The sequence below is a fragment of the Ambystoma mexicanum genome, chromosome 8 (genome assembly GCF_040938575.1).
Source record: "Ambystoma mexicanum isolate Mex_15411 chromosome 8, UKY_AmexF1_1, whole genome shotgun sequence".
Taxonomy (NCBI): Eukaryota; Metazoa; Chordata; class Amphibia; order Caudata; family Ambystomatidae; genus Ambystoma; species Ambystoma mexicanum.
Genome location: NC_090929.1, coordinates 1,210,726,308 through 1,210,753,914, shown reverse-complemented (window position 1 = coordinate 1,210,753,914; position 27,607 = coordinate 1,210,726,308). Strand labels below are relative to the sequence as shown.

General features: G+C 44.5%; 1 protein-coding gene across 2 annotated transcripts in view; it reads left to right on the top strand.

Annotated features, from left to right (window-relative positions):
- The first annotated feature begins 378 nt into the window (after positions 1-378).
- The window catches only part of RPP30 (ribonuclease P/MRP subunit p30), a 209,458-nt gene continuing 182,229 nt past the window's right edge, over positions 379-27,607 (top strand). Inside the window, exons 1-2 of one of the 2 annotated variants that reach the window (XM_069611312.1) lie at positions 379-415; positions 6,377-6,432. In XM_069611312.1, the coding sequence (XP_069467413.1) occupies positions 394-415; positions 6,377-6,432 (78 nt within the window). In that variant the 5' untranslated portion in view covers positions 379-393. Of the gene's footprint in view, positions 416-657; positions 863-6,376; positions 6,433-27,607 lie in introns of those variants that run through there. The other variant, XM_069611311.1, reaches the window with a different exon arrangement.

The window sequence follows — 27,607 nt, the reverse complement described above, 5'->3', positions numbered from 1 at the left end:
GCCGAGGGCCCCGCCACACAGCCCCCCCCAGGGGGCCAGCAATCGGTGCTCCCTGGTGCCCCGCACCGGGAAGAAAAAGTCCAACCTGCCGGAGGTAGGAAAAATTTAAACTGAGTGACATGGATGTGGGGGAGGAGTTATAGGGATTTAAACAAATAGAAGAAGGTCCTGTGTCGGAGGCGGGTGCCTCATGAAGTAAGTACTGTGACGAGGAAGAGTGGACGTGGAGGTAATGCCCCCAATGAAACCGAGGAGTAGTTTCATCAAGGGGCAACTGCTCTACTCTAAGGTCCCTGCCAGTAGGACAGGAACACATTTGAACTGACGGGCTGTTCACGCACGGGAGGGAAGGACTAAATGTGGAGTGGTACTCGTGGGAGATGGGTTCCTGTCATGCAGGCAGATGCCTCAATAGGTAAATACTGGTAAGAGGAAAAGGGATATAGTGGTAACGAAACAGACAGAAAATTGAAAAAATATTAACATTTGATTAAACGAACGTGAATGTATCAATATTAGTGTTTTTCTGTCTGACAGTGTACTGGATTTTCTATTTCATAGATGCCTCTCATCTACTTCCGGGTGAGGGGAGACAGAGCCACACAGAGGGGAGATGTAACGTATTTACAGTTTAGTTGTCCACGCTATACTTCCGGTGCGGAAGTAGGCATGATGAGTGCACAGCAAAACTTCACGTAGTGAGACGTTTACCGAAAAAAAAAAGACCACACGTGCCGCTGGGCACACTGGGGTTTGTAGTCGCCTACTCGGCAACCAAGCATGGCTGTGTTCGTGGATATGAACGTTATGCGAGTGCCCGATGTTAAGTCTCTGCGGGGCATGGTGGAGACCGCGGCGCACTGTAAGTACACATCTTCCTTCCCAGCGTTGCAGTGCCATCCAGAGTACCGTCGCGTATAAGGTGGTGTTTATTCCCATAAGGAACGTGACAGTGTCTGGACTGTGAGCGAAGATCTATATTAGGTAATTAGATGGATTGGAAGATGTGAATCTCCTATTGCTTAGATTACTTGCCTGAGTTAAGTGATCTAAACGGTACATGTCATCCTAATAACTCCTAGTACTATTCTTCCTCGTCGCAGTACTTGCCTTTGCGTTCCTGCCTTCAGTGACAGGAATCTTTTGTACGATTGTTCTGCCCCTCTCTCCAGGAGAAATTGGGCAGATATTAACCCTTCCTTCACAATCAACCCTAGTTAATCAGTTCCCACAAGGAATGCTCTGATGATTACTTATGAGGCGCCGGCCTCCAGGAACCCTTTTGTAATTCTTCTTTCTCCTTGCTCTCTACTGTACCTGGAAGTATAGCCTACCCCTCCATCCCGACATGTTGTAGTTTCCTCCACCTCACCAGCAACATGCTGGCACAGATTCCAAACCCAAAACACGAGGGAAAGGTTCGTCGTAAGTACTGAGACGAGGACGAGCAGGACTAGGAGTTTTGACGATTACTGGTAAATAATCAAAGCATTACCTCCAAGTGCCTCTTCCTCGTCCAGTACTTACTTATGACGCATACCAAAGCCTCCCCCAACCCCAGGAATGGGTTGAGAAATCAGATATTGACCAGAAAGATGCTGTGTGCACCCCCAGCCACCACTTTATGGAAGGACAACCACCAGCATAGGCAGTGCCTGCACTCAGAACGCCTCCACCAAATGAGGATGCCAAATGACAATTCCAGGCCACCAAGGGGGGGAAGGGTCACACCCCAAATACAACACATCAGGGCGAACCTGCAGACAGGGAAACCTGGAACAAAAAACACCCCATCTTCGCATTGAGAGGGAAGCAAACAAGTCCAGAACAGGGGACCCAAACTGCTGACAAGCAACCGAAACGGATCCCCTCCAGTGCCCAGGATGCAGACTGAAAAATCCCAACCAGGAGGATCGCCACCAAATCACCCACCCCCGGAACCAGCACATCCTTGAATGACCGCACCAGTCCTCACGGCCCACACCTCAGGGGTGCGCATTCCTGCTCGACACCCTCTGCCCAGCAGGGGCACTCCGGGAGACTCCGCCCCAACAGTTCGGCCCAGCAGAGACCACTGTGTACTCCGCTCAACCGAAGCCCCTCGACCCTACATGCAACTCACCAGCCCAGCTGCAGACCTTCCATGGGGGAGCCAGGCGCGTCGTCCCTCTCGGCCCAGCAGAGAGAGGATCACCACGGCCAGCAGCACAGTATACCACCAGGGACCCTGCCGCCAAGCAGGAACATTTAAAAACTCAGGCATGAGGGTGTTATACTCCTAGGTGTAGGGGAGGGGCATGGAGAAAGAAGAAATATAAAAGGGGTTCCTGTCGTGGAGGCTGGTGCCTCATAAGTACTGGACGAGGAAGAAGGATGTGGAGGGTAATACAAAATGCAGAAGTCTCATGTTTCCTGTGGCCATGCATGAGAAGTCGCGTTTTTTCTCTTTGTATTGTGGTTCTTGTATGTTTTTCTTTCTCAATTGAAATATAGGAAAACTACTAGTCCCTGATCGCCAAGCAAAACGTGGAATAAATCTCCTTCTCACGCATGGCCACGGGAAACTTTAAAGTTCTACAAATACCAAGATGGTAGGGTCTATGACCTACCAAATAACACATGCAGGGATTGAAATTAAGATTGGATAAGTGGGTGCTAAAAGCAGCTCCTGGGTATTCAGTGTTACCAGTAACCAGGAGCTACCACGGTGGGACAAGGAGCTAGTACATAGCATTGTGCAAATGTAGCTTCCACACAAGAAGCAAAAATATAATTGTGTCATTATTTATAACCCCTTGTGCTTTAAATGTTCCATAGATGCGTCCTAATATGTATTTATAGGTTGTCCCAAATGCACAGAGTTAAATTAACCAGGTTCTTCAATGCTACAAGCAGGAGCTAAATAGCTCACAGTTCCCATCAATTTCAAGCACTACACATGTATGCTGTAAAACACGTCATTGTTGAAACAACTGACGACCACTTTCCTTAGTGCGTGCTAGAACCCAGAACACCGGTACCAAAAGCACAGGACTCCAGACTGGCCTCCATCAGCCATTAATGTCTGATGAAAGTATTTGTGGCTTGCACATAAACTGCCCAGCAAATTTCCTGCAGAGATAATCCCCATGCATCTACGAAGGATGTTGCCATGCCTCTGGTGGACCTTATGAATCTTCTCAGTCAGCAGGACTCCCTCCACTTCATAAGCCATGCAAATGATTATTCAGATTCAGCTACCAATAGAAACCAGCGAGGCGTTCCTGCCATGCCCTGAGGCCCGATATGTGCCAAACAAGTTGTGCACCTTCGAAAAACATGCAGTCCTCACAATGTATACGAGCTCAACCCTTCAGATATCCAAAGTATGCTACCACCCCTCTTCCAGAGAGGAAGGATTAGGATGGAATGCTGGGAACACAATGTCCTGAGACCTGTGAATTGTAAATGCCACTTTAGGAGGAAAACCAGGATCAAAGCGAAGCCCCAATGCTTCAGGGAGAATACTCAGGAACGGCTCTTTACTTAAGCGTGTCAACACCCCCCCCCTTTCAACTCCCTCTCGCCCGCAGCCTGCAGGCATATGTGATAGCCACCAAAAATACCTTCTTCCGAGTTAATCATTTCATGTCCTACTCGTCTAACCGTTCAAAGTCCCGCCCCTGGAGAAACTTCAAGGCCGGCAGAAAAGCTAAAGGAGAAGCCACCGAACAATCCACTTGCCTGGAAAGGAAAAAACATGTACCCCTTGAGATTGTCCCCGTCAGAAATACCTCCCCACGGCTCCTGAAATGCCATCACAACCTGCCCATTGAATTCCCAATGTAGATGCAGCAAAGCCTTTCTGAAATTAATTAGATAGAAATTGCAGCATAGCCAACAGGACATTGCGTGAACCCCGATCTGTGCCCACCAGGACACAGAATGGTTCCAAAGCTATTATATCACTCGAGAGTAGCTTGTCCCGTGCACTTCAGAAGGGAGCACGTCAACTGAGAAGTAAAGCCTAAATGTTCCTAACTCTCCTCTTGATCTCCATATCGGCCATACCACTAGAGATGTCCCCCCCCCCCAGAGGACCTGGGTGGGAATTGTGTCAGAACCCACACCGGAGCCACTGCTAGATTCACCAGAAGTAGAAACCAAGACTTCTGGGACCAGTGGGGTGCAACCATTATCACTTCTTATTTCTGTCCTGGAACTTGCTCAATACTGCCAGAATTAGAAATGTTGGTCGGAAATACATTCAGCAGCTTGCCATTTCAAAGACACTGCATCTAATTTCCCAAGCACCCTTTCTTGGGAACCTAGAGCAGAACAAAGAAATGGCAAAGAAATCCAGGCTATGAAACCAAAGTCTTCCAAAAATAAAGCTGACTGCAGTGGCATCTCCCGGGAGACAAAACATCTGGCTTAGCCGATCTGCAGTGCCATTGTCCACACCCCTGCTATGCGGCATCTTCAGGGATTCCAGGTTCGACTTTGCTCATTTACCCAGAAGTCTGCGCAAGTACCACAGAGTTGGAGACCAATTTCCACCTTGCTGATTCACATAAACTAGTGCTGTTGTATTGTCTGTCTAGAACACATCGCAGTGCCCTTATACTCAGTTTGAAAAAACACTAGAACCCTGGAAATTGCCTCCAACTCTTTCTAATTGGAGGAATGCTTCCTCTCCTGGCACATCCATTCGTTCAGAACAGTGAGATTCCCAAGAGTTGCTCCCACCACATGCTGCTGCCATTGGTGGTAAGAGTTCTCGGTATGGATCGCACCAGCTAGAAACCCTACCAAATAAGTCCACCATTGAAAACTGACTCTCAGACCCTGTGTCACAGGCAACTGAGCCTCTGAAGTCCTTTTAGGGACTTTGGTAAGGTGAAAGCCCTTTTCCCCAGTTTGCAGTGGACAAATAGTGTCCTACGTGAACTGGAATCTGCCCATGTGCACCAGAACTGCTGAGCTTTTCCAACCATCCCAGGTTACTGGTCGCTAAACATGGGTTTGTTGATCTCACTGGCACAAGCTGGTTTCGGACAATGAGCCATTCAGTAAGACCAGAAATGTTAATGGGGGCAGAGACCCTACGCTCCTGGCCTCATGGGGCAAGACCTGAAGTCCTATGACGGCTGTCATGTTGAACTGAAAGTATCATTGTCATAGGTCCTACTTTGCCATCAGTAGCAAGAAGGGACTCTTTGTGTAATACAAATACTGATAGGAAGGTGGACTAAGACAAGGGAGGTCAGTTAATAAGGAAAACATCAATTGGCCAAAGCTCAAGTGAATAGTATTTGGGCTAGAGGGAATCCAGAACAAGCCCAAAGCCACCCCATTTCAGTAATGAGTTTTTCGGGAAACCAACACTCCACATGACAGGAAACCGCCTTCATCTGTCTAGAAAAGCCACAGAGCCCGTGAGGCAACCCTCATCTATGTGCCCACTTAAACCTTATCCCCCACTATACATTGTAGCGACCCAATCTTCTCAAAATGACATTGTTTGGCAAGTGCCCAAACCACGGTGGTCCTGCCTTGCATTTGTTAATGGTTTATAGTCACCGGCCTTATGCACAAGTGAAATGACTCGTCACAGCAGGACTCGTGAGAACACCGCTACAGTCATCAAACATTTAACAATGGTTCATCTCATTTGGACCGACTTACTTCCCTTTGGTAACTGACAAGCCCTTGCAGAGTCTGCCTGCAGAGCTGGAAAATTGCTGAGCTGGCCTGTGGCATAACACCCTTTATGAATAGTCTCTTTGGGTAAGGCGGGAGGGTGGCAAACGTGCCGGAAAAGGCCTAATCTCTAACTTCCAGAGACATTGATGGTCAGGTGGCTGTACCCCTATAAAAGCTATGGGGTGGGCGGGTTAGTCAGGAGGTTACGGGGCAACGGGTGTGAGGCTGTCTGTCTTTCAAGCAATCTAAAAACTATCCTTAGATTTACCATCACTGAAAATGAGATGAGAGTTTGATTACACATACACCACTAACCATTTGCGAATGGTATTTACCTCTTCGAGAATAAGAAATGGTATACTGTGGGCCAGTTACTTCATATGCTTGGCTAGTAGTTTGCAACTTAAAATGTGTGCCCTGCTTGATTTATTATTCTGCTTAAAATACATTGTGATGTGGATTTGAAGAGTTTCTCATCTTCACAGGTTTAGTAAAACCTTTCTAATCTTATTACATTTTTTAAGCTGTTCGCTGTGTAAAATTAACATGATATGATAGTTTATTTATATAGCGCCTATACACAATGTGTTTCAAAGCGCTTCATGACAAGGGAGGGAACAAGGGAAAATACAAAACATTCTTACAGGCCATGAAAATCCCCTTTTTAATATGTATTTGTTTTATTCTTTAGTGGGATATTCAACCATTGCCATTAATCATCTTGCTGACTTTGAAGGAAAGAAACTGGTACGTTGTATAACTATTACTATATATTACTTATCTACTGAAAGAGTGAAATGTATGTGTCACAAGAAAGAACTCCTCCTATAATACTGTATTTTAGGTTCGCCGCGTAGTAGCGTGCAACTTTGTTTCCATCCCATGTACAAGTTTGGAAGCTCATTGCTTTGCTAGAGTGCAATTTGACTCCCAATGCTTATTCAGTTGTGTTAACTTGTGCTGAGAGGAAAACACCTAACCTGCACTTCATGTCATTAGATTAGATTATATTTTCTGGAGGGTATTCCCATAACTGTGAAAATGAACTCGTTTTGAGGAGGTGGCCATTATTGAATGGTCGTTTGAACAAATTCCTCATCTCTTTACAGAACAGATCACTTTGACAATTGATGACTGAAAAGAAGTGCCACGCTCTTCCTATTTGGGCATTCCCCTACTTAGCCTAGGCACATATTCATTACATGATGCTAGCTTTAGCATTGCTCGCTTGTTGGTTCTAAAATATAAATGAGACTTTCTGAATAGTTGTTTCAATTTTTTAGTGAATCAAGGACACGCTCACTTGTCTATGGTATGATATGGCATTTATAACGCGTCTATACACAAGAGTTTCAAGGCGCAACGAGGCAAGGGAGGGGGAACAGAGGGAAGACAGAGACAACGATGTTACTAAGCCCAGTGACATTGAGATAGTGCAAGTGCAGGGGAGAGGGGGGAATGAAAAGTGCGGGCGGAAATGGAAGGGGACCGTGCAGTGCAAAGGATAACAATAAAATGAATAAGACTATACATAAAATAAACAGTAAATAAATAAGAGACAATAAATAAAAGTGCGGCCGGCTGGTGGCAAGTCTATGAGGGACATGAAAGAATGGTTGGTGCCCTTTTACGCTCACCTACTCCACAGCAATCCATCCCCCCTCCATTATCTACAGTACTGGGTGGGTGGGAACAGCCAAGGTGCCAAACACCATGTACACTTAAAAGGTATCTTCAGCACAGGGGCCATTGTTCACATGACCTCCCCAAACCCAGTGTCTCAGGCTCCCCTCTTGCATACCCCTCCCCTGCTATCCACATAAGTGTGTCTCCCATCAGCAGTGTTCCGGGCCTTTTCTGCACGCCTCATGCCCATCCATCCCCCTCTCCAGTATCAATGACAGTTCGCACATGTGGCCCTGCACTTCCAAGGGGGCTGGCAGGGTGGGAACGGCCAAGATGCCCAACACCATGTACACTTCAAAGGTATCTTTATCACAGTGGTCATTGTTAACATGGGCTCCCCAGACCCAGTGTCTCCAGGCTCCCCTCTTGCAGACCACGTCACACATTCACATACACACCCACTTTTCTAATCCTTTCTAAACCCCTTGATATTTTGCTGGAGAACATCTCTGAGCACTGCAAGGCAACTCTTTATCGTGCTACCTTTTCTCCTGCTACTCGCTCCGCTGGTTGCTGAATCTAATTGTTTGTTAGTCAAGGTAAGCGCAGGTCACCTATTAACTTCTCTATATTCATCTATTTCTTCGAATTCAACAAAGGTAGCAGGCGCCCCTCTCTCGGAAGAACAAGGCATGATAACCTGTTCAGTGGTTGTTAACCACATTGAGAGTTCGCAGCCATCTGCTGTTTGCTCACTGTACCTTTCACAGATGGGAAATATCCATTTGCATATCAGTCTTTGTCCCACCCACATGGGCAGTCCCATGTGGGCGGAACAAATGCAAACTCTCAATGTGGTTAACAACCACTGAACAGGTTGTCGTGCCTTGTTCTTCCGAGAGAGAGGCACCTGCTACCTTTGTTGAATTCTTTGAAGGAACTTGGGGTTGGTCGCCCTAGGTTACTTGGGGGCAACCAGACGTTGTCTCCCTGCTCACTGTGCTTAGAGAGGCTCAGCTTCACCTCACTGATGATGCCCAACAAGGCTGAAATACGTGTATGGGGTTGCTGTTGGTGCTCTTGTGCAGAGAGGAATTGCCAAAGCATTTCGGTGCTGCACTGCCCATGTGGGTGGGACAACGACTGATATGCAAATGGATATTTCCCATCTGTGAAAGGTACAGTGAGCAAAAAGCAGATGGCTGCGAACTCTCAATGTGGTTAACAACCACTGAACAGGTTATCATGCCTTGTTCTTCCGAGAGAGGGGCGCCTGCTACCTTTGTTGAATTCATCTATTTCTGATCTCAAATTTTCTATCTATTTCGACCAAATGTACCCAGTAGTGTAATGTTCATTCATCTCAATGACTTTACCATTGTCTAATGTTTCAAGTGTTTTGATCTAGATATATAGCACATTTAATCAATGTCCATTGTAATAGAATGGCATCTTTTTGCTTTCTTTCATCAATTCCATGCATATAGTACACATTTTATGTAATTATTTATATTTTCTATACAGATCTTATAGATTATTCAAGAATGCCTGCTTGTATGGTTTTCGGCTGCCCTTCTAGGAGCCATGTCAAAAGTCAGGGCACAGTCCTGCATACAATCCCGAAGAATATTGATTTAATAAGAAGATGGGTTCGATCTTGTGGTTTTGCGGTGGACGGAATTGAAAGCAGAGCATAGGATGTCTTGGATGACGTGAGGTCCAGTCGATTCCGCATCTGCACCCTGCACTTTTCAGATGATATGTACGACCAATCGAAGCACACAAAAACGTGTCGACCCAGAATTTCTCGTAAATTGCGTCCAAATGCAATTCCAACTCTATTGATGCACACTCCGCCTCAGGTGAGTCCTAAATGATGAACTAACTGTAGACGGAGGGGTACTGAAAAGGTAACTTCATGAACGGATTGGTGCTTTCGGTGTAAATGTGCCTTATTAAAGTTTGCACATTTACCAAATTGTATTACAATTTCACTATAGCACATTTTACTATACATCTGTCCCTCGTTTATGGAGCCTCAAATGAAGTAATGATGACCGTAGAAAACAATGCCATAGCGCCCTGCAAAAGAAACATAATTTTTTCGTAATCGGTTGATTGACATGTCCATTTCTCTAGGATATCATACAGACGGAAGCACAGAACTTGTAAGTGATGAAACCACCAACGCGTCCTGTATACCAATGGTGAACCCTACAGATATGTAAAAGTCTATAATCTCTACAGTTGGATCTTCCGACATACCTAATGCAAATCTAATGTTCCCTCGCACCACTTTATGACAATGCACTGAAAATCTAGGAGCAAGATACTGCATCCATTTTTCTTCCGGAGTCATCAACAACTTCAAGCACCTATCAGGTAATTTGATTTCACTTTTCATTTACGAGAATGTATTATGCTTGGAATTTCAAATAATATGAAAACGTTTATGTATCTTGTCGGTTGTTTACTCTAGGTGGCATTTATGGGTTTCTCTTTATGTGTCCCATTGTCTCAGCTCCATTTCGCTGTTTTCATCCATACTAAAACAAGTACTGTGTTACAGGGGGATGCTGGTACTTCGACTACAATTACATCATACTTTGCAGATTTCCCTTAATTGAAAGAAAGTAACTCCTACATAGGATATTATTAGACAGTGACAGGCATGTAAACGTGCAGTGTTTCAAACTTTTATGATTTCAATTCTAACGTTACACGTCCTCCCTAATGCAGAATACATTGCGAAATGTTTGAGGGCTACATTACAATCAGTATGTTTTGCACGGTGATCTCTGATCAAGTATACTTGCCATCTTGGATGGCTATCAGGTGAAATTTGAAATGTATATTTTGACTAAATGACATACACTGTTTGCGATGGTATATGTATAAGCACTGTGTGCGATGAAAGATTTTAATTTCCAATACGATTGACTTTTTTCTTTTTAATGAATATTCTATTCAAGGAATCTACACAAGGTGTGGAATTAGAAGTGGAGGCACATGGCTCAGAGGTGAACATAAACTACAATTGGACATCAAATAGCATTTATTTAAAAATATACATTTTTATGTAGTCATTTTTTTTATTCAATCAAGTTGGTTCTGTTTGTAGATATTTAAATATGTTTGTTTGCGTGTAAAAGAAATGTGCTTGATTTAAACCATATAAAAACTTTTCTTTCAGCTTGCTGGTGCGACTGTGAAAGAGAAGACCACTGTTTCACTGAAAATCAAGAAAACAAGGGTAACTAACAAACAACTTCGTTTTCTAGAAGTGTTTTGGGCTGGTGTTTTCTTCATAACATGTTTTGTATTTAAAGTGTTATCTGCTATATGTGTGCTATACATTGAACATCATGTTTATACAACACATCTCCTAGAGGACTAGAAGGAAAAGAAGTATACAGACACAGACAACAAATGAAACCAAAGATGTTGCTTGCCAAACAGATTTCACCATGGAGCAACTACTATTTGAAGCACAGCGTGGTCCAGTCAATAAGCAGACTCACAATGCGTATGCCCAATGGCCTGAAACTGAATGGAATGTGACCAGCAAAGCCAGCAAAGTGTTGTTGGACCATTGCTACAATGTGAGAACTTGACAAGATGAAACTGAATTCCTCGAGGACCACTTGACACAATCTCCACCTACAAAAAAGGTCCACCCAATAAACATTTTGTTGTTGACGGTTTCACCAATTTGTCTGCAAATAACACAAGCTGAACTAAGCTTCAACGCAATTGACCGCGGAACTTGCCAAAGATCTCAACTACAGTTTGCCTGTTTGGGCGAATTGTCCACCACAGTTGAGTCACAAGCCACATTCATGCAGGACGATTAGCTAATAGAGGAGCCAAAATACATTGTATTTGACAGATGCCTGGTAGAGATTATACTGATGCTGAAACGTGTCCATACATTGAGGGGGGGAAATGAGCAGGGAGCCATTGGTGAATATGTCTCGTGTATTACAAGGCACTAACCTGAAAATCCAAGCCAGCTGTGTCCACCTGCATGATACATTTTCATGGTCCGCTCAACCGATGCTGGACAAAGTGCCAGCTGGAAGTCTACTATGTTCAGCAGCTTTACTTTTCAGTGGCTTGACTTTCAGTAAGATGTCCAGTGTCTGTCAATTCAGTTCCTTGCTAAAACCCAGTACTACAAATATCAAAGGGAGCTCTTGTTCCCCGCTATTAGTCAAGCCTGGAAAATTGAACAGATGTCAATCGAAAGCACATTCTCTGCCAAACGTTTCTGGCTAGCTGGCGACAGACAGTGTGACAGCCCCGGATTTTCTGCAAAGTACTGCACATACCAATTTCAAGACATGGAAAGTAAAAAAATTGTGAGTTCGGAGATCGTGCAGGTGTCCGAATATGCATCTTCTGTGGCCATGGAGAAACATGGTTTTATCAAATCCCTCCAACATCTTCAATCAAGGGGAATGCAAATAGACCACATAGCCACTGACAGACATTTCAATAGCCAAGGGCATGCCAGAGCAGTTTCCAAACGTTCATCATCAATTTGATGTATGGCACGTTGCCATATCAGTCAATAAAGAAATTACAGCTGCTGGTAAAAAAAAAAGGGTTTGAAAAATATTTTACAGTGGTCTCAGTCTTTGAGCAACCATCTTTGGTGGAACTCCAAAATTTGTATTGGGTCTGTGGAAATTCTACTTGGAAAAATGGCACTCATTGATGCACCACTGTTCAAACATTCACTCATGGACAGAAAACCAACATTTTCACAAATGTGCACAAGGACCTTTATCGGAGGAGCAGGAACGCAAGAAGAAGTGGTTGGTGCCATTTTCACCTCCACACAAAGCTCTTGGGAAGTTCGTGTACAATAAAACTCTTTCAAGAGACCTAAGGGGACTCACAGAATTCTGTCACTCCGGAGATTTGGAGGTGTTCCAGAATATGTGCCTAAAGTACAAGCCCAAAAGGTTGCATTTCGGCATAGACTGTATGCAGGTCCGAACAGTACTAGCTGTATTAGCGCGGAACGATAACCTGGGGAGAGAAAAATCGAGAACTGCCGGAAACTTTGGGATGCTTCGTTACACCTTGGCCTTTGCAAAACGAAGCAAAAAATGGATGGCCAAGCCAATATACCAGGAAATGCAATTTGATTTTGTGAAAGATCTCAATTTTACTGTGTTGGCCATGCATACTCATGGAATCGATCCTGATTTTGTTCCTAGGACACATACAATGCCAAAAAGCATTGCAAACGAGCCCTGTCCACCTAAAGCTGAACTTGTTGAACAGTTGACTTCCCGGTATAAATGATTTGCAGCAGTGTTCTTAATATGCTCAATTTAAAACTTGGGATATGCTCCCCAATGTTTGTACATCAACAATCGAATGCTATTAAACTCAAATTTCAATGTTATAAATAGTATTGAGAAGTATTTAATTATGCTGATTTAATCTGGTGTATAATTAGTTTATGTATATCTTTTGCATTCCCTTCATTTATATTACTGGTCCTCGATCGATAACACACATGTCTGTGGTTGCTATTGGTGATATATTTCAAAATAGAATTGCCCTAGCGCATGAGTGCAACACTGCCCATTTGGGTTTCTGAATTATTGATAGGCAAATCGATATTTGCCATCAGGCAAAGGTACACTGAGGCTTGGTGTCTGTAAATCCCTCTGCTAGACCCAAACCACATCCACACATGCAGTTCATGGCACTGGCGTTGATGGCCTTTGGTGGGTAAGAGTTTCATAGCAATAATCAATCGCCTGACCTGTGTCAACCCCTTAACCAGCCACCACTCTTCCTCTTCTCTCTCTCCAGAACCTACCTACTGTATGGTGCTTTGTCTCTCCTATCGTTTCTGAATGATTCTCTGTCGAATATACTGCTCTCCTCATCGAGTAGCAAGAAGTTTAAAAAGGACATCCTGTTCTCCAATCCTGGCCTCCCTATTGCTGGTACCTATACCAGTGCTTCCTCCAGGCAAGCCCCCACCGACACCCTTTTTGTCGTTCCCTCACCAGAACAATGGAATGTACATATGGTATCTGTGCTCTGTCCTTTCTCTTCTTCTCCCATTATTGGTGGCACACGGTGGGAGGCCCTCTTGCGCTATCTAAGGTCAGGGCAAGGAAGCAATGCATCTATCTAACTAAACTAAACAACATAAACTGATAATGCATAAATAATGGCAGACATACAATCTTGCATGAATAGGGATACTTCGGTGACACAAGCTAATATATTGGCATTCTAACCTCTACCCTTTGGAATATATTTGATACCACAAACTCTGTACCCAGGTGCAGACCTAAAAGGTTTGATGTGCCATTTGTCCTGCTTTGGTCCTCGGGATATTGGTAGACGTGTGTTGCTTTTTTGGAGAATATATTCCTACATAGGATTAGGGCTGTGATGTGGGTCCTTGACTGATCGGGGCACGGGAGGGTCAGATGGATATCAGCATGAAAGGAACTGCAGGGTCTAAGCTGGTGGGCACTGACATGGCAAGATGGAGGCTGTGAGTGCACTGGGAGTTTAGTGGTGATGAATGGGCACTTGGGCTTATCACTTGTCAGTGTCTCACGTTCTCCGCAGAGCACATTCCCCCGTGAGAACCAAGCTCGCGCCGAGGTGGCAATGGGGAGGCGATGGTGTGGGTTGGCTGAGCAAGGCGCTGGGGATGTGAGAGCTGCATTTGTACAGAGAGATGGATTTTTGGGCCGAGTAGAAATACGTAAATCAGGCTATTTTCAAAATGGTTTCCTAATGCTGGGCTGGTAACTATAGTGTGTATGTGTTATTTGCAATGGGATGTGGTGTAACGTAATGTTGCGGAGGTTGGCTATGCCTGCCCCTTTGTTATTGCATTTGTTATGTTTCGAGAGTGATGAAAGAGGGTGATGGGGGCAGGGATTGTATACTTCCCAACACTAGTAAGATCGCTGTCTCTGTCTTCTCCCTGTTCACCCTGCATTGCCTCGTCGCGCCTTGAAGCACTTGCGCATAGGCGCGTTATGAATGCAATATCATTTCATCATATGATAGCATTATCTTCAGTTTAACTGTTGTTCAAAAATAACTAAATCACAAGCACTATTGATGGTTAAAAAAGTAGTCATGATCGTGCAGCGTTGGTGGATGCCATCAATCAATTAGTTTATTTTTCATGCATATTTCAAATGCCACGTTGGTCGGCCGGGCTCATCGCTCCCATGGAGTGAAGGTCACTTTGTGTGATGTTGCTTGTGGGGAGTTCACACCAACGCGTCTTGTATGGTATGTTTTTGTGGCTTTCCTTCACAGAAACGAAAACTACCAGGCATACACGCTCTAAACAAGGTTCAATTGTTATTCGACTATGGACGAAAGGGAGGAATCGCCATGGCTTGAAGTACAAAAGGTGTTGAATACCGGCAGAAATGATAACATTCACTGTTTTGAAACTGGACATTGTAGCATTTACTTTCATTCTATGCAAACCGTTGTTGTGAGCGCACACTCTACGTTACGCCAAGAGAATGGAACTACCAAATATAATGTAAGTTCAAAGTATTCATCATTTTTTAGCGATTCGAAACAGCATTTAAGTTTCATGCATATGGAACAATTCAATGACGTGTGAATATGCCATTTGATGAAAACAATATACACAATGATGTATTCCACAACATATTTAAAAAAGCAATCGCGCGTAACTCTCAGGCTGTTTATAAGTGTACTAATAATTTATATGTGTGTACAGTTTAAAGTCGAAGGAGTAAAGGTTTCATTTTCTGACCGGTATTGCTTACTTACATTGTTATAGGTTGTTAGTTGGAGCATATTGTGATGATTATTCATCGACGACCCGCTAACACAACCGGTATGCAGGCTAGTGAGTGTATTATTGGATGTGCCGGATGCAGAAAATTTTCCAAGGGGGCTTGGTTCGCTTGGGCAAATTTTATGTTGCCAGTTCCGTAAAACCTTTAAACAAGGTAGCAGGCGGCCCTCTCTAGAAAGACGATGGCATGATAACCTGTTATGTGTTTTTCTTCACATTTTGAGTTTCAGCAGACATCGCCTTTTGCTCAATGTACCTTTTACAGATGGGAAATATCCATTTGCATATCAGTCTTTGTCCCTGTTAGGGAGAATTCTCAAAATGTGCTAATTTCCCTTACTTTTTGACACCCCCAGCAACTTTGCTGGATTTCTGGGATTTGATTTTTTTACCTGGAAAGAGTGTCAGCCCTTCTTACCACTCTTTCATGTATTTTGATGTGTGTTTTACTTTTGTGTTCTTTGGTTATGGAGTTTTAAAACGAATCCAGAGGCATCATCTTTTTCTGTGTATCACACAGCACCTTCAGTGCAGTGGCACAGGGGTGTCTTTCAGACTCCAGAAGGTTTAAATAACTTCCCTGGGACTGACTACTGTCTCCCAGGGCATGTACAGTTAAATTGACTTTACTAGTCTGTTTTTAAATTTACTGACCCTGCACACCCTATCTTACTATAGAGTTCTGCAGGGGTTGCCTAGCTTCCCCTGAGTCAAAACACTCATGTAACAGTAAAATGTTACCCGTTCCTATTTTGAATGGCTGGTGGCAGTGGTTTAGATCAACTACCGTGTTTTTTCCCTACCGCTAACAATGGTAGCTAAAAATCGGGTCAGCCATGTTTTTCAATATGGTGCCCAAGACCTATCTGTAGAAACAGACTCCGGTCATCTTATTTCGCCATTTCTTTTAGGGAAAGTTCCTTCTTGTGTTTGTCTCTGCATGCCAAACCAGGTTTGGTCCCCTTGTTCGTTGGCCTTTGGCAGGCTTCAGTGCTGAAGCCCTCCTCTGGCGCCAGGGTGTCTGGGGTGGACATGATGTGACGGAGGTGCCCGAAACTCCCTGTGCTTAGTCTTCTAGGAGACCTGAATGCAATCCAGCCTGATTTGCTGGCTGGCTGTCCGGCATGGACAACCACCCTGCTGTGTGAGTGACTGCCAGGCTGGAATGAATGGGGGAAAACTGTTTAAAAGCAGGTCTCTGGGACTTGGAACGCAGCGTTGACCAATGGAACGAAAGAACCGAAGATGAGAGGAAGGAAGAGGACTGCTGCAACTCCTGGACGACCGGTGAAGCCCTGTTGCAGGTCCGAATTGCCTGAAACTCTGACGACAGAGAAGCCCTTCAAGGTTAACTTCTTCCCTTGAGTTTGGTGGGAACAACCAACTCACAAGCCACCGGGACACTGTCCTATTCTGGTCGAATTTTCATCAGAGTGCTGTTGAAAACTGGATAACCAGAGGGAAGGAAACCAGCTTGTGGACTTTAATGTACTCGCACCTTAAACCAATGTCTTGCTACAGCTTTTGGCCTCTTCCCTGGGCAGTGCAGGAACCTCCCGACGTCCTCCTTCTTGTCCCCACGACTGAAGCTCCGGAACAGCGAGATCTGCTCGAACTGCCAGGAACAACTGCCTCAGGTACAGCTTTCTTCATTGACAAGGTACTGTGCAAACGCGGTCCGGAAATCTTTTCGGCCATCGAGAAAGTGCGTGAAACTTTCCTCAACTACGAAGGCTTGTCCTTCCCTAAACATTTGTCAAACTTTTCGCCTAGCCAAATCCTTTAAAACTCTGTGGCAAAGTCTTAACCGTTATATACCAGAACTGTGCTATCCTATACAAGAGACTCTGAACCATTGACTTTGCCCAGGCCTATTGAGAAGGATTGTTGGTTGTATTTAACTGAAACCCTTTGCCCTGCCTATGAATGTATTCGGGCTGTCTATTCTTATAACCTAGTATTGTCCCTCCTTTATTAAGTATCTGAAGTGCCATTTTGCTCCCACTTCATTTTGGAGCTAAACTTGTTCATTTACTTACGGTTGGATTTGTGTGGTGTATTAATGTGTGATAATGAGCTGCTTATGCTAGAGTAATGTTTTACAGCTGACTGAGTAAATAAATGTATATTCTTTTACCAAGAAACCTTGAGTAAGTGTTTACTTGAATCACTGTATTGGTGGGTCCTTTGTGTAACGTGTTCTACTGCTCACTTAAACTATTGAAATAAGTCTGGCTGCTCAGCCATCGCTACCACTTTACTGTGTAGTACAGGCTTGTACCAAAGGTGAAATTGTGCTTACACTTGTAGTCTTAATTGCCTGTAGTGTTCCCAAAGGGTACTGCAGGGGATTCTGCCTAACAGTGATATGATTTAGTGCCGCAAGGGCACTTGAACTTAGGGCGATCGATCCACGGATAAGATTAGCACAAGATGGGTGCGCCCGATTCGTTGATTTCATGTGTAAAATTGAGGAAAACTAAGATAAGTTACATAGGAAATTACAATCGATCAGTGTGCTTAAAACCACATGCCCGAACACTCAGGGCAAAGATATTTTTGAGCGCACTATTTCTTGTACTTAAAAATAAAAAGGTATTTACTGCGGATATGAGCTTTATGTAAGTACTCGGCCACATTATCACATTTTGAGATGGTGACATCACCATGCCAAAATGTGCTGTAATTTGTCAGAGTACTTATTATAATAATACTACATTTGATTGCTTAAAACTTTGTCCAAGTTAAGGTTTGCACAAAAGTGCATAGACATAGGAAAAATACCTCTGTTTACCGTGATGAGGAAGTCTGGTTGCTTAATGTAGTAGCGTTCAAACTCTAGCTTCAACGCAGCTCCTATACAGTCTCTCCAGCTGTAGAAAAGCTGCCTTACACATTGGATCCCTCGCCCATACCATTCAATGGCAGCTGTGTTTTTACCATTGAATCCTACAGCTAGGAAGTTTTCCACACAGTTTAATGATGAATAGTGCACATCATAGCATAATGCTTTGCAATTGGTGCATAAAAATTCCTTGGTGTGATTTGCAGGAATGTATAAATCATTTTGCCTTTTGAACTTTCTAGCAAGGGCTGGGCATGATTTGATATACTTTCAAGGGGAAAGGGTGAATTGGGGGCTGTAGGCCCTGACGATCTGCTAGCTTGTAAATCTGCTTAACCTGGAGGAGGTTAACACATATTTGATCCATAATGGGTGGAGATTGGATAAGTAAGGACAGAAAAAAGTGGTTAAATGCAGTGTTTTGTGTATGGTATTCACTTTCTTGTGGTGGTGCTTTTTTGTTTTGTTTATTTGTTTTCATTGCCTTGCTTCTATGCGGTTTTGTTTTATAGTCCTCATATTAAATTTCATCTCTTTAATTTCATCGTTTTTGTGGAGTTTTTTCATAGTGCTCCATTTTGATGCTGTTTTCGATGTGCTGCATTTTATTTTAAAACTGAGGAATCTGAGAAGTTGTTGGTTGTTAACCTTCCCAGCCCCCGCAGATTTATTCAGAAAAATGCTCGCCTCATTCTTTTTGTTCAGGATGAGATGAGATTCACAAATCTGAAGTTTCAGCGGCTTCAGCTTTAGAATGACATTGAAAATTAAATTAAGGCAGGGGCTTGCAGTGGTGGAGGTGCAAGAGAGATGCCACCGGATCTATTGGTATTCTGTCCAGGTGTTGGCAGCCACCCACCATCAGCCCTGAGTGGGCTAAATGCACTGATTCTGGAGGGGCAGTATGGGCACAGTATAATAGGACAACATGAATTGCTAATCTAGCCCCCGCCCTTTTTCTGCCAACCTCTTTGGTATGTAGTTACTGGACAATTCATGGGGTGTGCATAAGGTGTGCTTGTGAAATGCGCACCGTGCAAAATGTCGGATAGGATGGCCAAGCTATGTACCACTTATTTTTTGTGCACCCCAACCCTTCTAATCCACCTGCACCCCAGCCCTTTCAATCCACCTTTAGCACTGGTACTGTGCCACCAGAATACTATACCAGAATAGATCCGGAAGTAGAAGATGGCTGGCTACTCCTGTACATGTACATCTAGACTTATCTGTTGTCATTATCAAGATGCTGGTTCTGTCCCCTATGACTGGAATGAGCCACAGAACGTAAGAACCTAACAGCCAGTGACACACCCTGGTTGTACAATGTGGCCAATGTCCCTGAGAGCTGGGAAATGTGTTATGCTTCCTGTGAGCTCAAGATAATCTAACATGGTCATACACAAGTGCAGAGCTACCAAACCAATTCTTTTGATCAGAATAGGGTTACATGAATGGTCAAAACACTGTAAGAGGGTTGGTTGTGGCTTATGTTATTTATTTATTTATTTATTTATTACGCGCCGAAGCTCGCAAGCATCGGGGCGCGACAAAAGACTCTGTGACAATTATTACACGGGACAACACAAAAGAAGGGAGAAGAGAAGCAAGAGAAGCGACCCAGAGCGATGAAGTAGAAGCCTAGTTATTTGAAGAGGAAGGTCTTCAATTGCTTCCTGAAAAATAGAATGTTGCTTTCCAGTCTAAGGCTGCAAGGCAGTTTATTCCAGTGAGAGATCGCCAGGTTTGGGAAAGCTCGACCTAGGCCAATTGCTTTGCCTGGGGGACAGGGATTGATCAATCCTTGTTTGGTAGATCTCAGGCAGCGACTTGGCTCATACCAGCTGAATTTTCTTTTTAAATATGCTGGCGCCATGCCGTAGAGACATCGGTGGGTTAAGGTCAGTGATTTAAACAAGATCCGTTCTTTCACTGCCAGCCAATGAAGATCATTCCTGTCCTTAGTAATGTGTTCTCGCTTAGGTTTGTTTACAATGGACCTGACAGCATTATTTTGGATAGTCTGGCATTGTTTCAGGCAGTTTTTACTGGCGCCAAGCATTAATGCATTTCCATAGTCCAAGCGAGACAGAATAGTAGCTCTCCCTATCGTGGCGCTATTATTGGTGTTTAAGAATGGTCTGGTACGGCAGAGGAGCCTTTGATGATATTGGCAATTTCGCTTAAGATAAGCGGTCTGGGCTCCTGCACCTAGGGAGGATTGTAGGTAGATACCTAAGGTTTTGACCTTATTTGATACCTTGATGGTGGAATCTTTTATAGAGAATTCGTAGGCTTATTTGTAGGGTGATTCTAATTATAGTTTACTGATTAGGAGTTTGGGCTGGAAGTGATGGGTTTCATTTCTTTATTTTTTAGATCCCTGGAACAAACAAAAAAGTTGCAAACTCCTGACAAAATGTAAAAGGACTTCTACAAAATGCATTGGCAAATGACATGTTTAAGCGCCCCAAATTATGGGCTGACTGATGAGGTTGGGGGAACCTATGGGAGCCGGGTGGCACCACTGACTATGCGATGTAGGGCCTTAAGGAGAAAAAGGGTGGATCCTCTAGATTACTCAGCCCATCTGCGGCCATGGAAATCATATGGCTACACCAAAGCCCAAGGAACTTAAGACCTGAAGTAATAGGAATACTGATAGGAAGGTGGACTAAGACAAGGGAGGCCAGTTAAGAAAAAAACATCAATTGGCCAAAGCTCAAGTGAATAGTCTTTGGGCTAGGAGGAATCCAGAACAAGCCCAAAGCCCCCCCCCATTTCTGTAATAAGTTTTTCAGAAAACCAACGCTCCACATGACAGGAAACCGCCTTCATCTCTCTAGAAAAGCCACAGTACCAGTCAGGGTTGTCTCTTCGTCAACATTGTAGCGACCCGATCTGCTCAAAATGTCATTGGTCCTGCCTTGCACAGTATTTGCTAATGGCTTATAGTCACCGGCCTTATGCACAAGTGAAATGACTTGTCACAGCAGGACTTGAGAGAACCCTGCTACAGTCATCAAACATTTAACAATGGCTTCATCTCATGTGGACTGATTTACTTCCCTTTGGTAACTGACAAGCCATTGCAAAGTCTGCCTGCAGAGCTGGAATATTACTGCGCTGGCCTGTGGCATAACATGGAAGGGATAAGCAGCAGCAGTGGTGGTCAGAGCAAAAGGGGAGGCAGATGGTGGATGCCCCTCTTAACAGCTCACCGAGTAGAGCTGTACTGCCATCTGTGGAACAAGGAACACCACCCGTGGAAATAAGTTCAACTTTCAGTGAGCAATTCCTGTGCTCTTTGGGCAAAGCATCACAACTCTAGACAGTTTAGCATTCGTGGAACTGCAAACAAGATGCCACAGATGGCATAAAAATGCTCTGAGGCCAGAAGATAAGTCAAGGATTTGTATTTGTTTGTTGCCCCGTGGGCCGTCCCCTTGTCTCTCTTGTCTCCCTTAGGATTCCCTCCCACTACCCCATCGTCCGTAATCCCAAGTTAGTGCTACTGGAATGGTAACCCCCTGCTGTGTAATTGTTCCCCTCTGCTATGGGTGGCTCTCTAAGTTGAATGCTCTCCAAACTCCCACAGGGACTTCCTGGCTGTCCCTACTCTATCCAGATGTTAGTTTTCTATTTGGATTTTTGGGCATTGCGTTTCAGACACTACGTAAGATTCATTGTTGTCTTTCAAATCCACGCTCTCCTTTCCCTTTCTCTCTCCTCTCTCTACCCTCCATCTCCACTCCCTCACCTTTTCCTTCTCTTCTCTCTCCAGTTCCTCCAAAGTCTCTCCCACCCTCTACTCCTCGTCTCTACTCTTTGATGTTGCTGCTCCCTCCAAACCACTACTCCACCCTCCAAACCTGTCTGTTTGGAGTTTACTTGCGCGGTTTGAGTCATGATTCTTGGACCTTGCAGCAGGGGGTTGTATTATTTCTGGGTCTTTGTCCCTCAGCTCCATGTTTTCTCTGGCAATCCTTGAGGGCTGCAAGGAAAAGAGAAAATTAGTGAGCACTGTGTTTTTAAAGTATGGTGTGAAACAAAGGCATACTGTTAGTCTTCATAAAGGTACAAATGTAAGGGGTAAGGCTGTGATCCCTCTCAGCTGCCAACCCCGCCGCAGGGGTAGGGTAGGGCTGGATCTGATTTTCTCGCTGGTACGACCACCAACCCTGGTTTAGGGAGGTCCTTACCCCCTCTTGATGACAAGGCCAGATTTTTTGCCTTGTCATACACCTTCACCCTTTCACCCTAGCCTCCCTCCTCTTCCCCGTCTTCCTGGCCACTAGCTGCATGGGAGTACCGGGATAGATAATCAACATCGGCTTGTTTGGTTGCAAAGCCAAGAACCATCTGAGCAATCAAGGGTTTGCATCCTTGTTTCTTTCCATCCAGATCAGGAGGGCATGATCGTTAATTAGTTGTAGCGATCACCGCCTGCCCTACTTTTATGAATACAGACAGGATTCGATTCACTTGCGGAGTACGCAAGCAGCTGTGATGACGTTGGGAATTGCAGCTGCCATTGGATGAGGTCTACGTTGGACTCTCCTGGCGGCATCTTGGAATGGGCTCTTACTTGGGAACTCGTCCGAGTGCCACCATATAGCAGCAGGTCTATCGCTGCTGCCAGGAACACCCCACGAGGAGGGATGCATGGCCCCTTGTAGGTGGAATCCTAATGCTGGGGCTGCTGGAGTCCAAAAGGCAGGATAGTACGCTGGAGCAGGCCATCTGGCATAGAGAAGGCTGGTTTGACTTTTTCCTCCTAACCCAGAGGGAACTGACAGTAGCCCTTGGTGGATCTTTTTTGTTTTTTCAACAGGAATTCCGCCAAGTATTTTACTTCGCCCGAATTCCGTCCCCAAAAATCTTTTACATGTTTTTTAATTTGGGGGTGTTCTCCCCAAACCCCAATTTCCCCTATGCTAATCCCCATATCCCAAGCCCCCCAACCCCCCTTTTACTATGAGTTTTGGTGGCAGAATTCCGGCAAAGTAAAATACGTTGGCGGAATTCCTGTTGGCAAAGCAACAGGATACAGCCCTTGGTTAGGTCCAAGATTGAAATAAACTATGCTGGCCCCAGTCTCTCCACAGCTCATCCATTCCTGGCATAGGATATGTGTCGAATTGCAAGATCTCATTCAGCTGGCAGAAATGCCATGTTTGGTCTGGTTTTGGTACGAGTATGATGGGTGAGGACCATGGGCTTTGGGATCTCTCAACTACCTCATAAATCGACCGTGTTCTTCAACTTTTCTGTGATGATCCTCCCGTAAACGATAGGATTTTTTTAATGGCTTGCTCAACCGGGAGGGCTCTATATCCGGTGGCCGAATCCTTGGACGCTTCGGGCTTACTGGAGAGCAAATACACACCCTTTTTTAAATCAAATTTGCCTGTTCTGGTGCTGTTGGGTGGCCAGACTGGGGGTCAGACGGGGTGCAATGGCCCCTTTTGGATAGTGGCTCTTTTTGGGTGTTGTTAACATACTTAAGTAAAAACTAAGGGTTACTGTTTTTCCTCCAGGCCTTGAATTTATTGATGTAATAGAGTTGTGAGGGTTTTCTCCTGTTGTACCTTATAGGTTAGTGCTGATATCACTTCTGTGATCATATAGGGGCCTTGCCTTCTGGGCAGTAGTTTATTTTGGGTCATTGGCAAAAGGATCATGACTTGGTCTTCCACCTGAAATGTCAGTAGTCTTGCTCCTTTACTGGAAGCCTTCTCCTGTCGGCCAGGGCTGTCCCCAGATGTGTCTTTACTAACTCCTGCACCTTGCCCATGTATTCCCTGGATGGCTGGTTGGTGGATCCTTCCCGTTCTTACCGAAGAATGTTGAGGGTTTCTTACGTACACTAGTTCAAAAAGTGGAAAACCCAGTGGAGGTTTGCAGGATTTTACTTACGGCAAGTGGTGCCCAGGGGACTAGGTAATGCCAATTTCACCGCTTTCTTGGCAACCAATCTCCTTAGCATCTGCCTCAGCATTTTGTTGGTCATGGGGTGGCCAGGATCGGGAGCCGGACAAGGCAGCAGGAATTTAGTGTCTTTTATTCAAACAACCAAAAAGAGAAAGGTCTGTTCTTTTCCTAAACCTATAAGTACCAGCCTTGTCCTACAAAGGGAAGTCAAAAGGGTGCTCGTCGGATTGTCAGGATGTCTAAACATAAAGTCCTCAGCCTGAAATCCTGCTATCATCTAGGCTCTTTCCCTATCTCTAAAAAGGAAACATCGGAGCAAAGACAGGCTTTTGATAACTGCCTATGGAAAAGGTTTGTTGCTGGCTTCTGACTCCCAACCCTATGTCTCTGTACCACAGCCCCTTGACCCAGCCTACACATAAGGGGTGTATCAGCCACTTTTACTCCCTAAAAATAGTAAAATACTCCCGAAATATAAAAATAGGGAGGAACTCCAAAAGAAAATAGGAAACCGACACGTAGGACCTTGTGGTCCTGCTTTCACCCACACAGCTGCATGCGTATGTATGGACCAGTAGGGCACATAGTATCACAGGAAGAAACTAGCATTAATAGTGCCTGATTGGAAGAAGTAAACGTGTATCTTTTAAGGTGTATGAATAACTAGATGCAAATAAATAATGATGACAAAAACATTCTAGTTAAAATATTTGAACTCGCCTATGAAATACTCCAATTGGTAATTGAATTTACATTTGTACCCCCTAAAAAATCATTCTACTAACAACATAAAAAAATAGGGAGTAAAATACTCAAACTTCATAATCTTATCTGGAGCACTGCCCTCTCCTATGTGTACAGTTCCAGGCATAAAGTTTATGTCATACTGGAGTACCATCCAGGGACTCCATCGTAGTCCCTTTGCTTCTGAATCTGGGTTTTTTCTGTCTTTTCCCTTTGCGGAGAATGTTGGCTTTCCTGTTTGCTCAATCTATTTCACTCTCTGGGGATCCCCTGACTCCCCACTCTTGGATTCTCTGTCACTTCCCAACACTGGCACTCTGCTCCCTTTTAATCCCTACTCTGGGGTCTTTCCAACTTTCCCCACTCTGGCATGTCCTTCCTTCTTAATCCCCCCTCGGGGGTTGCTTCCTTCTTTCCCCACTCTGGAGTTATCCCCTTTTTCTTGTCCCACTTTGTGCTTTCTCCGTTCTCTGTCTGCTTTTCTGTGTGTCTCTTTCTCTCTCCCTTCCCACCCCCACCCACGTTTGGGGTTTCTCTTTTTTCACTTGTTGCCACGCAATACATTCAAAATATGTAATCATACCTCCAGCATGAGAATGTCGTACGTCTGAAAACTTGACAGCAATAGATACAAGTCTTGAAATAAGTAGTTGCCGGCAGAGCACTGTTCGTCTCCCCTTTCTTGTCAACCCTAACTTCTACCTCACCCACCCAAGGTTAATGGAGACACAAAGTGTTTGGCTCATCTTCCCCCAGGTAACCATTGAAGATTTTTTCCTTTCCTCCAGTGGCGATGCACGCCTTCATACCAACACTGAAGGGAAAGCACAATACAATCTTGCAGCATACATGATCAGGGGAGGTGAGCCCACTCCGCAATACCCTCCTAAGGGGTAGAGGCAAGTGGGACCTCACCAGGAGAGACTCCCCCTTTCCGGACAAGGAATCCCGTTCCGATGAGGACCTCCCTAAAAACCAACTCAACAATACCTTTGAGAACATTTACTATGGAACCATGTGTGAAGAAACCAGTATTTGCTGTCACCCAGGATCTGTAAATATCTCTTTAAACAAGATACACCATTCCATTGGGATGAGGAGGATGCCCCGGACGTACACTGGGGAAGTCCCAAGCGTACGTCATGTATAACTGGGGAGGAAACTGGCAAAAAGAAAAGCCTGCGAGTTACAAAACGGGGCTGCTTCCTGCGGCGGAGAGAGAGTTTGATGTGCGTCGTCTTACCTAGAGGAGAGCTAGCAAAGTAATGAGACGCACAGCGTCCTGAGACAGAGAGACAGAGCGACAGAGAGAGAGGGAAAAAGAAAAAAAGAAAGAATCAACCCCAAAGGTGGTGGCGTGACAACGAAATACTCGTGGCAGACCAGGAGGTCCCCAAACAGCACCAGAACCCAATGGTACAGCCAATCTTGACAACCGCATGAAAAAGGAAGCATTATAGGAGCAAGAGAGAAAATGTTGATAGTGCAGAGAACCGACCTCCGAGCAACCCCAGTGGCGTTATCCTTAGGCGTCCCCGGTAGCGAGGAGAGCGGGAGACCCAGGAGGGGAAGGAAGAATCACTATGGGACCAATCATACTCCTCCATTGAAAGTATAGAGACTGTGAATAAGAATCGCTATGACACCAGTCATACTCGTTCCAGTCAAAGTAAAGAGAGTGTGAATGAGAATCGTTATGAGACCAGTCATACTTTTCTCAGTGAAAATAAAGAAATCCAAATATAGAAGTCCCCAGATGTGAATAGGAATCCATACTGGAATACTCAGTCTGGTAGTAGTAAAGTCCAAGGAAGTAAAGTAAAAGGAAAGACTTATGAATGTTGGATAACTTTACCATGGGAAGAGGGAAGAACAATCCTCTGAAGAGGGAATCAAGAGGAGAGTAATAGAACCCAAAAGGTTAACCATCAAGGAAAGGCGAAGCAAGCAGTCTTGATCGAATTGTCTGAACTGATCAAAACAGTCACCACAGACTATCTGAAAATTCACTATTGAAATACAAGTTTGAAAGAACGCAAACAGCCTACAGAAGATAGGAGTCATTCTTCTGTCTTTAGTTGTCATTAAAATGGTAGGGCCAGTTAGGCTAGTTTGGACAGTGAACAGGTTCTGTTAAGACATTCACTGATGAGCCACTTAGCTAGTTTTGTTAGGTAGGGACGCCTTATAGCATATGGAAAGTTAGGCATTTTCCCTTGTCTTTAATGAACCTCATAGTGAAGTTTATTTATCAGCGTCCGTGTCCGCCTTCTGACCCGCCACACTATACACATAGCTCCCAGGCAGTAGATAGGCTTTACTGGCAGATGCATGATGACCCCCAAAACCCTGTGACCCTGACAAGCCTTCTATTTCAACATTTGCTTCAAATTAATATATATCCAATGTCAGCATTAGCATTTGCTGTACACCAAAAACAAGCCCAAACTAATTCCCAGCACTTCTACTTTAGCTCCTCCTGGTGTCTGCTCCATTGTTCTAATAGTGGCTTAGGGTTTTCGTTTTAGTCACATAAGCCCACACAGCGTGCCATCTAATCACAGTGCATTCTCCATATGCATGCTTCCACAACTCCCTCCAGGTTTTGCCTTAATTTTCTTTTCCGTCACCTGGGAGTGTGCCTGTTACCAACATATTACAGCATAAGCAAAATGCACATTGAACACAGTTTGTAGCCAACCTGCGGATCCTTTGCGGTTTAATGTGGCCCCACTCATGGTTGAATGATGAGGGCACGGTACAAGTGAAGGGTAGATGTGAGTGGGCAGATACCCCCACTATCTTTAGAGGGGGACTCTGATAATTCAATGCTGTTGTTACTTACTGTACGTGCACATCAGACACCTGCCCTAGAATCCCACAAAGCCCCATGTTGATTACTCCGTATTCAAGAAAATAGAAACAGAATACAC